This window comes from Falco biarmicus, chromosome 3 (genome assembly GCF_023638135.1).
Source record: "Falco biarmicus isolate bFalBia1 chromosome 3, bFalBia1.pri, whole genome shotgun sequence".
NCBI lineage: Eukaryota > Metazoa > Chordata > Aves > Falconiformes > Falconidae > Falco > Falco biarmicus.
Window position 1 is genome coordinate 56,062,905 of NC_079290.1, and position 12,038 is coordinate 56,074,942.

At 40.6% G+C, this 12,038-nt stretch overlaps 1 protein-coding gene across 1 annotated transcript in view; it reads right to left on the minus strand.

The window, feature by feature from the left end:
* Positions 1-12,038, minus strand: part of LAMA3 (laminin subunit alpha 3) — a 122,918-nt gene that overhangs the window by 20,891 nt on the left and 89,989 nt on the right. The window contains exons 45-57 of the mRNA XM_056332756.1: positions 10,928-10,978; positions 10,386-10,537; positions 9,737-9,847; positions 9,530-9,641; positions 8,823-8,990; positions 7,487-7,683; positions 5,906-6,022; positions 5,215-5,369; positions 3,710-3,851; positions 3,013-3,112; positions 2,519-2,635; positions 2,256-2,435; positions 314-456 (exon numbers count right to left, since the gene is read on the minus strand). Of these exons, the coding sequence (XP_056188731.1) occupies positions 314-456; positions 2,256-2,435; positions 2,519-2,635; positions 3,013-3,112; positions 3,710-3,851; positions 5,215-5,369; positions 5,906-6,022; positions 7,487-7,683; positions 8,823-8,990; positions 9,530-9,641; positions 9,737-9,847; positions 10,386-10,537; positions 10,928-10,978 (1,745 nt within the window). The remainder of the gene's footprint in view (positions 1-313; positions 457-2,255; positions 2,436-2,518; positions 2,636-3,012; positions 3,113-3,709; positions 3,852-5,214; positions 5,370-5,905; positions 6,023-7,486; positions 7,684-8,822; positions 8,991-9,529; positions 9,642-9,736; positions 9,848-10,385; positions 10,538-10,927; positions 10,979-12,038) is intronic.

Genomic DNA, 12,038 nt, shown 5'->3' on the forward strand with positions numbered 1-12,038 from the left:
AGCCACCACAACGTACTTTGGAAGGCAAAAGGCTATTGTACAGGTAAGTATTGCAGAGATGCCCTGGGAAAAAAGCCCTGTGGGAGGAGGATGGAGCAGGATGCTGCTGCATCCACTCATTTTTGTGTATAAATTATTATGCTTCCCATCATGACAGTTACTTGAAGTGCTGGGTGGTGCTGTTGAATGACATGTATGTCTGGTCTTTCACACATATTTTGACAAAATTATTTAGAAAGAGAAAGAGGAACAAAAGTACTGCTGTGTGTCCAGACCACCGAGGTCAAGCATGATTGCAATGTTCAGTACAGACCTTATTTGCAGCATCTCTTGCCTGCTGAATCAGCTCTCTTATGCGATTTACATTCTCAGAGATGTTGCTTAGTGGCATCAGCTGTTGGTTGATACTTTCGATCTTGCTGAACAGATCTGGAAGTTTGTTTGTCAATTTTTTTACTGCAATGAAAGAAAAAATATCATTGATAGAAAGGAGGAGGAAAACAGGTATCACTACACGATTATCAGAAAAGCAGTGAGCAGGGTGACGATGGAACTGTTTTCATTAGTGCTACATTATTAGGAAGCCCTCACTGATACTAGCAGTTTATACAGAGGATGTTGTACTCCTGGAATTTCTGGCCAAAGGTATTTGCAGAAGCAGACAGAGTCAGCACTTCCAAAAATGTGTTAGATAAATGAAGGTCCAGAAGAAAAAATTAAATAGAACAGACAGGGATATGCTCTCTAACATTATTATTCAGTGACTGTGGATGCTAGGAGAGGATGAGGATAATGTACAACAGACAAGGGTCAGGCTTATGTGCATTCCCTGAGTAGCGTCTCCGGCTGCCACAGCTGGAGAGTAAATACTGCAGCAGGCAGACCACTGGCCTGAGCAAGTAGGGCATGTCTTGTATTCTTGTGTCAGGGTTGCTAGCCAGCACAATTCAGTAGTGAGCCTTATAGTATCTGGGCAGGCTTATTTCAGGAGAAAAGGAGATACTATGAGAATTTCAACTTTCATTAAAACAGGAAACAATTTTTCGTCTCCACTGATTGCAAAATAATAGCCTGAAAGTATTAGCAGACTGAAATCCTATGATACGGAAAGCAGATAAAAAGAAATCCAGAGCTATTATTTTTCTAAATATGACTTCTAAGCTGGTCTTGTAACTGCAGGGATGACTTATGCCTCTGCAATAACATGCAGGGCTAGCTCTTGTATTTATCTTACTCAAAATGTTTTCTCTCACTTGACTATCAGACAAAGTTGCCGAAAAGATAAAAAAGACGCTTCTTGGGATTGTGATTGTCGCTTGTTTTGTATTCAATGCATGCTTTATGCAATGCATTTTACTTTCAGCTAACAGACATCTAGCCTAAGCTAACTGTCTAGGTCCCTTTCTAGACAGTGCAGTAGACGATCACAGAACCACAGAGTGGCTGAGGTTGGCGGGGACCTCTGGAGGTCATATTGTTCTACACCTGTGCTCAAGCACAGCCACCTAGAGCCAGTTGCCCAGAATCATGTCTAGATGGCTTCTGAATATCTCCAAGGATGGAGACTCCACACCCTGCCTGGGAAACCTGTGCCAGTGCTCGGTCACCCTCACAGTATCAAAAAGTGTTTCTTGATGTTCAGAGGGAACCTTCTGCATTTCAGCCTTTGCCTCAAGGGCACATTGCTGGCTCATGTATAACTTGCTGTCTACCAGGACCTTCCTCTTCTGCAAAGCTGCTTTCAAGCTTGCCCGCCCCCCAGCATACACTGGTGCCTGGGACTGTTTCTCCTTAGGAGCAGGACTTCTCCTTGAACCCTCATGAGGTTCCCATCAGGCCATTTCTGCAGCCTGTTGAAGTCTGTCTGAATGGCAGCATGACCCTCTGCTGTATCAGCTACTCCTCCCAGTTTTGTGTCATTAGCAAGTTTGCTGAGGGTATGCTCTGTCCCTTCATCCAGATCATTACTGAAGATGTTAAATGGGATTGGACCCAGCACTGAACGCTGGGGTACCCTGCTAGTCACTGGCCTCCAAGTCTTTAGACACCAGCCATGGTATCACCTTTTAACACATACTACAGGATGGCCTGAGTCATCTTCTGCTGTACCAGTCCCTTTCTACTGGCAATAAAGGAAGCTCAGAACACTAGCTTAGGCTAGGTGCTTAACTTCTGGATGACTAATATTTCTGCTGCAAAACTGACAATGTTCACTTAACAGTGACTTGGCAAGCCTCAGATAGCTCCTGCAATACCTGAATTGTTTGCCTCCATCAGTGCTTTACTGAAGCCAGCACTCTGTACGCTTCCATAGGTACTCTTCATTTTTTCCACATCTGCTTGCATTGGGAGCAGTTCATCCAATACATTAGTTGTGACATCCTTGGCATTTTTTACCATGTCCTTTGCATTGGTAATGATGCTGTCGATATCATCTGAAACACACACAAATGCATATGCAGATTCTTATAGTCATAGATGAAAGAGGCAAAACTGAAGTGATCAGTAAGTAACTAACCTCTGTTTATCCCATTGAGATTATTCTGAAGAGTGACAAGATCAATTTGCAGTGTATTCTTCTTTCCATCAGTGACATCAAGTCTTTGCTTTATGTCTCCAAGGGTTGGACCAATAGCTGCAAAACAGTGAATGCCCTGTGTGAATTTTAAACAAAATACCACCTTCCTGTTGGACAGGTGGTGTCACAGCACCAGCCTGCACTCTTGCACAGCTCGTGTTGCCGCTGAGCATTGAGTGCACTGCAAAACAAGTACAAGGCAGAGGATTTGCTGGACAGGGCTACTGCAAAGGTGTATAGCATAGCAGAAGTAGGGAATCTACTTTCTTGCCTTTTTGCCATTGGAAAAAACCATCACAAGAGGTCCCATTATAATAGAACTAGCCTCTTCTGGTTAAATATGTTCTGCAGAGCTTTGCTGAACTGTGAAAATTTTTGGTTCAATGAAAGCTTCTCATGCTGGGCCAACACGTCTACTATCATTTTCTTGGTACCTTGCAATGTCTTTTCAGTCTCCTGTGCTTGATTCAAGAGAGTACTGCTCTCAGTTTTTAACCTTGCAGCTTTTCCTGATAGATCTTCTCTCTTCACAGTCTGGTAACAGAAGCATGGTACTGTAAGATTGCTTTAATAATATTAAAATTTAAAGAGTAAAAGAGATAGCCCAATCCAGTTTAAAAAAACAACTCTACAAGGGCAGAGATTTCATGTGAAGATAATCTTTAGCAACAGTTAGCAAGATTAACTTGAGCATAACACAGCCTTGGTCTTCAGCAAACTTCAGAGAAATTTTTGGGGCATTAGGAAGAAATTATTAGCACACAGCTGTTGGATGCTACTCCTCTGCTGAAGAGCTTGTGGGTATGACTAGTGCAAAGTAAAAAAGAATACCTGAAATCACCTTCAGTGATTACTGGGCTTGCCTTATGCAGATCTATTTATTTTGCACTGAAAGGAACAGTTAGTATTCATAGGGACAGCCTCATCAGAGAGGCGGTACCCAGCCTATTTAGTACTGAACAAGACTAATTCATGAACATGAAGAATAGGAACTCATATAATGGCCACAGACAAATAAGGCATGCGAAGACACAGAGCTCTTTGATTTGGGTGCCTCTCTGACAGTTAAAAAAATAAAATAAATCTAGCTGTAGCAAATTTACTATCATTTGGCCACTTATGGGTACTTACCGATAAAGCTGAGTCAGCTGCATTCCCAGCTTTGCTGGCTGCTTCCTCTGCCGCTTTCATGGCGTTAATAATATTGTCATAGGCAGTAGAAGCTTCCACAGCACAGCCTACCAACTCGTCCTTCCTGGCACTGTTCTTTATTCTGTGGGAAACAGGGTGAAAAATGCAGCGTTCTGCAAAGGCTTTGAGAAGTATTCTGAACAGACCTGAACTCAGTATTTTCTAAGTAACACCAGTACAGAAAATGTTTTTCAGTTAGATCTGTAATTTCATTCCAAAAAAAATCACACTGGGAGGCAGACCAATATGAAAAAATTCTTCAGAAGATGGGATAAGCTCAGGCATGCGGAAAAGCACAACTGTGGGTCTCCAAAGCAGTCTTTACATGATTAAGATAGGGAGAATGCACCAAGACACAAGGTCAGTAAGCCACCTCGATCACAGCCCCCCAGATACACTTCAGTTCAGGGAGTTCAGAGAACTGCAGCTTCCAGATCGCCTCTGGCTGTTTCAACATCCTGCAGGAGTGGCACATGGGGCACAAGATGGAACAACTACAAGACCTCTTGTGTTTTCCCCAAGAACCAGTACAGGAGCTCTGGAATCAGAAACAACACACAAAATCTCTTCTACTTACTCCTTGTGAGCTACGCAACTGCCCAGTAGTAGCCGCCTTGTATTTATGAGAACAGTGTCTTGTTAACTGAAAAAAAAATCACTCTGAAAACTAACAAAAAATAGATGATTTTTTTTTTTTAGCAAAGAATTTTCCAGCTGAGTTAGGTATTTTTTAATCTAACTTTTTGAGAGTTTCTAGTTGGTGTACTGACAAAATGGAAACAATTTACATAGCAAAGAAAAATAAAAATCAGCATTTCGCTTTTTAAATTTTGTTCTGATGTACTGTAGAAGGCCTCCAAAACCTCATTCATAATTCCCTCTCCATTACTTTTACTTTACCATGGAAACACTTGATTCAAATGAAGTTTATAATATTTTTGCCTTTCTAGAAGATTCCTTGAAAGATGAGAAAACTATAGGAAGTCTTTTCCTCACTAATGCTAAACAGTTGTGTCTGAAGACTGCCAAGATAGCATTTCTTCCAATTATTTGCCCTAATTCATTGACATCATAAAAGTATCCCTGAGTACGAGTACAGGAAATAATACTAAGACAGACATATTCTAAACATCTTCCCACTCTATACATGAGGGCTTTTTCTTGTTAGTAAGAAGTTAATGAAGTGTTAGTGCAGTAATGCAAAAGTGTATTATGGGAGTCCTCACTTCCGGGGGAAAAAAAACCCAAGAAAAATACAGGAAGACCTGGTTTCTGGGGAAAAAAGAAAAGAAAACATCTGTACATCATGAAGAAGCAGAAAAAAACAAACTGATTTTCTTTCTAACTTTGCAAATGGCCATTAAATCAAGTGAAGTTACAGACAGAGCATTGCAACCATGGATGTTATGTACAAAAATTGCTCATTTACAGGAATGGCAACGTACTCTTCCAGCTGTTTTGCCAAGTCTTGCAAAGATTTGGCGTGTTCTTCAGCCCTCACCACCAACGGTTCTTTGCTTGCTGATAAGGAGTGATTTGTCAGCTTTTCATTCATATCTTTCCTTGCTCCATCCAGCTGAGCAGCCAGGCTTTCATATTCCTATGGGTTTATAAAGAAAAAAGTGTATTTATATATACACGCATGATTTTGTTCTTGTCTCCTTCAGTACTGCATATACTTTGCATCAGAGGAGATCAAGGGGAAAAAAGTTCCCTTCCAACTTACCCTGCAAGTTACTGGAAACAACTGCTAAGTCATTACATTATGCTTCCAGACCCATTAGGTAAAAATCGAGTCAGACCAAAGACCATTCTACCCTGGTATCCTGTCTCTGACAGTGGCTAAAGCAATCGCCCAGAAAGAAATACAAGAATAGCACAATCACTTATGGTATGTCTCACAGATATTCTCCCAAACTCTGATATCTGCAGCTCAGACACCACAACCCTCAACAAGCTGCTCTTACAGAAACCTGTGTAGGCAGGCTCCTCTCGCACCCAGGATGGGCTGTGAGACCCTTCCCTTTTGGTGAGGCCCAGATACGCCTGTTGTCCTAGCCACTGAGCTATGCTACCCATTACAGTGACAGCAAGATAGTGGGATTTTAAACCCTAATTTAAGAATGTCAGTTATACCTCTTTGCTCTTTTGCAATAATCCAAGTACACTATTAGCTTGTGTCAGGGAAGACCGGGCAGAGTTCAGAATATCCAAGATACCGTTCTGTTGTACATTTGTCTCCTCAATCTGTTTCTGAGGAAAAATAAAAGGTTGAATACCATGTGATTGAGTTAAAAATGAGACGCAGGGAAAACCGTATCTACCTAAAATCTAGTTTGCAGTAGGATTTATGAAAGGTGCTATCACTTTGTTAATCAGATGCCTATACTGTTTAGGAACTAATGCTATGCTACTGATTAGAAGGGTGAGAAAACTTGGGAGTCTGCAGTAGCATAGCATACAGCTGGCAGCAGCCTACAGTGGCTCAGTAATTAGCACTCAAAGCAAAAGTAGTACAGGTCAGCTGAGATGAACCGTCAGGGCAGGCCATCTAAGTGTCTGATCTCTCAAACCTGGAAACTAAAAACAGATCCCTGGTGACTACCCTGATCTTTGCATTCTTTCAAAGGCAGAAATAAAATGATTACGCTATCCCTTCATCTGGGGATCTTACCAGAAAGGGGGGGGTGAATTCTCACCACCTTATCCTCTTGAAAGCTCTGAGGGGAATGAAGCTCCTTGGTCTAGAGCAGCCCTGTGACAATCCACAGTGTAGCCCTAGGGCAATGGCACACCACAAACACAGCCAGACAAGTGGTGTTGCAGGTAAGGATGCGTTAGGTCTCTTCAGTTGGGTTTCTATCGTTGTAATCTGTCAAATCTCTCTCTACCAGAGAAGTGTATCAGGAGATTTATGACTTGTACAGATGAGTCCATCTTTTAAAACAACCATGCATAGATATGTGCCACACATATTGTACAGTCCATGCACATAAAGGTATAATTAAATACTGAAAAGGACAGTTAAATGTAGAAATTCTTTTGTTCGAGCAGTGTTAGCAAACTGGATAGACGTAAGTGTGCTAAAACAGTGATGTATTTCAGCAAACCCACAATTAATTTAAAAGAATGGGTCCTGCAGCAAACTATTATTTTATATATATATTAAATAATCATTTATAAATAAATTATTATTTATTATTTCTTGTACTATTTCAGCAGCTCTAAAAATTAAGCACTGCTCAGAAATGACAGCTATTTCTTGCCACCTTTCTGATAGGACCACAGAAGCACTTCCATAAAATATTAATCCCAAATAATTTAACAGTCTTGCCCACATTATTGCTCCAGTCTTTCATGGCTGTTAAAAACAAATACTTTAAGCAACTCACTACGAAAAATACACCAGCATCAGGAATTTGATCTAGAATAGGAAACAAAAAGGCCAGTGGCAGCTGAAGAGAAGTACCAGGCAGAGACGCTCCTTCCCTGCTCTCATCAGAGCTATGTCTGGGTCATACTGTCCTGGTCACACAAACAGTTCACAAGTGGGCATAGACTACATTTATACCTGTCCATACATATATCAAAAGATGGAAAGACACCTTGGAGAAAGTCTGAAGAATTACTGCTACTTGGTTTTGCAAGGTAAAAAGCAGCAATCAAAAGTACTTCTGCCCTGAGGTTTAACTTTCTTCTCCTGAACCCCAACAGTACCTTGATGTCTTCCAACAGGACTCCATTATCTCTGTTTAAGTTTTCAGCCTGCTTGATTTGTCCCGTCGCCTCATTCAGAGCTTCACGAAGGTCAGTGATTTTGGATTCATATTCATTCAATGAATCCCTCACACTTTTAATAAGCCCATGATTTTCCTGGTGGTACTTTTGTAGTTCATTCTTAATACGTGCCAGTACTGCAGTATCAGGACCAGAAATAAAAGTTTTGTTCAGAGAAGAAGGGAACCAGAACAAACTTACTTCAAAAGGGCTTGACATTTAGTATTAGAAAGCTGTGGTTATCTGAAATACTGAGCATCCTTTGCAGTGCTAATTTCAGTGATACTATAGCAGAGATGTTATTCAGCATCTCACTGGATCAAATCTGCTCACTGGTTTGCTGCTGCAGACACAGAGCACAAATAAACATTTATATGGCTATTTCTAAATTAAGTAAGGATGAAGTCAATCTGCAAACACTGAATCATTTTCTTTTCTTATATGGGACAAACACAATTTCACCAAAAATTTCATCTACAATGTGGACATCTACATCTGTGCTAGTCACCAAAGCTTCCTCTGTAATCAATAGAGAGAGAGGGGCACATTTAATCTCGAAGAAGGTAGAAACAAAACAGGTCAAATGAATCACACTCTTAAGAGTGCCCATTTCACTGCCTACAAAATAGGATACAGAAGGGTTACTTTCTAGACATAGCTATCAAAGTCCAAAGTTAGGGGAAATTACTATCACTTGTAAGGTCTTTCACAGTCCACAGCTATGCCCCTGGTTAGGAGATAAGCCTGTGACTTTGCTGTTCTTGCTGTCTCGTCTGGAATCAGGTTTCTGAATGCCCCAGTCAAACACTTGCAGAGAACATAAAAAGAAGTACAACTAGTGCAACTAGAACTTCTAAACTTAATCTTTGTATGATCTGACCCTTGGAATATTCCAGCAGCTTTTGAAAATTTGTTGTTAAATTACACCTGTAATTTCTCTAAAATAGCTGTATGTACCATAGCCTATAGATTACAATACACAGAAGCACTGCGTAAGTGTATTAGGATCAGTTACATCTTTATTTTACTGAGACTGATCTTGTTATGAAAGTTCTACTGGGTTTCTCCCCCAGCTCAATTCTGTTTCTTCAGTAACAAACTAAAAATGCCTTTAAATCCACTCCAAAACTATCACTTTCCTGTTGACTATTGACTGCTACAGATCCCAGGGATACATTGCAAAATACCCCTCCCTGCACTCCATCCCAATCAACCAATAATGCTTCAGATTTAAGGTCGATCTTGAGAGTAAGAAGCTGAAATAACAAGCCCTTACACAGCTGAGCTTCTGTTCGCTCCTTCTCTGCCTCTGCTTGAAGTTGGCCAAAATTGCGGTTTCGCATCTCTGTCATCATGCGTTGAGCTTCAGCCAGTTCTTTGGCAGCATCTCCCAAGGGCAAGTTGTTACCTTCTACATTTGTACCAGCTATTTGTTCCAAGAGCACTGAAAAATGTATTGTCAAAGTCAAGAGAGAAGATGTGCTCAAGAGTATGCAAAATACACAAGTGACAGGGCCTGGTTTTTTCCCCAAAACCCCATGCCTATTCCTGAATTCCTTAATGAAGCAGATCCATTTTTAATTAAATGTATTAAGCTGAAAAGCATCCCATGTCACACAATCAGAGCTAGTAAGATGGCACTGGGCTTGAAATTTGTCCCAAATGACCAAGTTCACAGCGATAATTTTAAGATTCTAACTTTAAAGAGCCTATGATAGCAACCCAGACGAAAGTAAATTTGTTGCTCTAAATGTCCCTGTGGTAAAGCTTCTCTGTCCCTATTCACTACATCGGGAAGGCAGGCTCCTAAACTAGCATTATATATTAGATTTCTAATAGGAAGAGTGAATTCCACAGCTATGTCTAAATTCTGATTTATAAAGTTTTCTAATGAAACCTCTCATGCTTAATTAAGAATATTGTAAATAAACTGAAAAGATTCCATAAACCAAAACATGTTATAGAGTTAGAAACTATTTTTACCTTGTATATTGTTGACAACTATTTGTATGTGTGAAACCAAATTCTTTCCTTTCTGATGAGTTTGGCCGAAATTATTAAATAATATCTCTGCTGCTTTGTAGTTCATTTCAGCCTACCAAGGGAAAAAACAGATTAGATTAAAAGTATCTTGATACAGCATGCATATTATCAAGAGATGTGTATTTTGAAATTGATTTAGTAAGTCACCTTTTCCTGGAGAGTATTTACTTCATGATTTAGGTTAATGAATTCTGTCTCCAACTCATCTACCTTTGAACCTTGATTACGAACAACAGAATGGTAATTCTTCAATAAGACCTGAAAAGAAAGGAAAACAATATTTCCAATACATCACTCACACAGAGGAGACAAAAAGCAAAAAATCATGGGGTTAGATCTTTACCCAAGGTAAATAAAAGCAGCATTACTGACATGAAGGCTGACCAATTGCTGCCCAAAACCTGGGCTTTTTTATCTGTGTATATAGCAACTGCTATTCCAACCACAGAACATTTTTTAGGATCAATTTTGGTATTGGAAATTGGAATGTTGGCGGTTTTTGGTAATGCAGAGACATGAAGTGCTGGAAAAAGGCAGAGCTATAGGGAAAAATCAAGGAGATGGCTTTCAGGGTAAGTAGGCCTCAGAAAAAGCAGAGATACTGATTCTCTTTCAGAGCATGACATAAAAACTTCTGTCTTCTAACAGGTGAAGCCCCGTGCTGTCAGCACCTGGTATTTGAAATCAAAAGTTGATGTATGTTTCCTTGCAAGCTGACAAAAAGATGGCATAAGTTCCTAGGTTCAGCTCTTACCTGCTTAATCTGAAATCCACTCTTCTGTTTCTGTATGCCTACCTTTAAGTCTTTGATGCGTGTTTCGAGACGTCTCATCTGCTCCAGTGTGTGGGTACCCGCATGGACATTTTGCAGTTGAGACTTAATCAGCTGAAGCTCGTCACCTATTGTGCTCAAATCCTTCAGCAGTGTAATTACACAGCTATCACAAGCTGGAAGGAACATGAGCAAAGGAAAACAATACGTATTATTGATATTTGGTGCAGAGAATATTTCGCTGAGTACATTAATAAACAAGATGCAATGGAAACACTTTGACAGTTGTCACCTGGTGCCACCTGAAGAATAAAGGCAACAACAAAGGCTACAGTATTAAGGAGAGTGACCAAAGCCAGAAATTAGGAGGAGGCCTCATTCATATCTGGCTAGCTGACCACCTCTTCTATCATTTTTCTGAGTGTTTGGCTGAATGCTTGCTTTTAAAAGATTAATTACAAGACACCTTCAGTCCTTTTCAAACTCTGCCACCCCTACAAGAGTCATCAGTATGTATCCAAAACCAGCAGAAGGCAATGTAAGTGCAGTTCTATTTTATTACTTACAGTCACAATCTTCATTGGGATCCACATCTTTTGGTTCATTATTGAAACATTCTGAAATCACAAGACTGTCATTAGTAACCAAAGTTTTCTTATAGAAATAGTATTATTGACTTTCTTGCCCTCACTTTTCAAGGATACCAGCCATTAAAACATGGTGATGCCCTTTCATAAATCCATACCCACCATGAACAAGCTGAAAGGCCCAGAAAGCTTGAGCATGCCCAAACATTCAGCTCCCATTTATGCCTTGCTGCGATCAACACCTTTTTCATCCCTCGAAGGAAACTGACTGTAAACTGCTCTCCCCTACCAATATATGCTACTTGGGTAGCAGCAGAAGGCTCTCTCACATCAAATATGCTGAATGTATTACTAGAATTTGCCTAGAATAACACCACCAGGATTGGAGCCAAGGCTACACTGTTAAAGCATTTTACCCAGGACATAGGTTCAAACCCCTTTATCTACTTCAGTATCCATGTTCAAACCACACCTTCTGATTCCCCAAAGGATGCCTTACCCACAAGGAACTGAGAAATGTTTATGGCTTTTCTTCATACCTGTCACAGCTCGCAAGATTAAGAGATTAATCAAGCTTGAGAGAAATCCATAGTGTATGCATGGAAGGAGGCACTGTATGTGTTCCAAGGCATGGAGCTTGGACTGCAGGTGGTGTACAACAAACATTGCCCTCAGACTTTACAACAAGCTAGCACAAGTGATTGCCTGTCCAGTGTGCTGGTTTGTTTTACAAACCCTGTTATAAGAAGCTTAACGCTTTCCTGGTGCACATGGTATTGTAATATCCTGGGATCCTAACTTCTAGGAGGCAGGAAAGGAACCGGCTCCTAAAAATGCCACCATATAGGACAGGAATCGCCCCATCTTGATGCCCAACTCCCTTTTACAGGCTTGGCCCTACTGTCACCCTCCTCTCCTCTGGAAAATGAAAAGGGCTGTGCATGTCTTTTACTCTGAAGGAAAAGGATGCACTCCGGGTATAAGCTGTTGCTGTCAAGAGTCAACAACAGCCTGCAACTGTGAGATGTTACAGTGATAAAATTAGACCTGAGCTTTAACAGCAGCATGAAACAGCCTGGAACAAACTGCC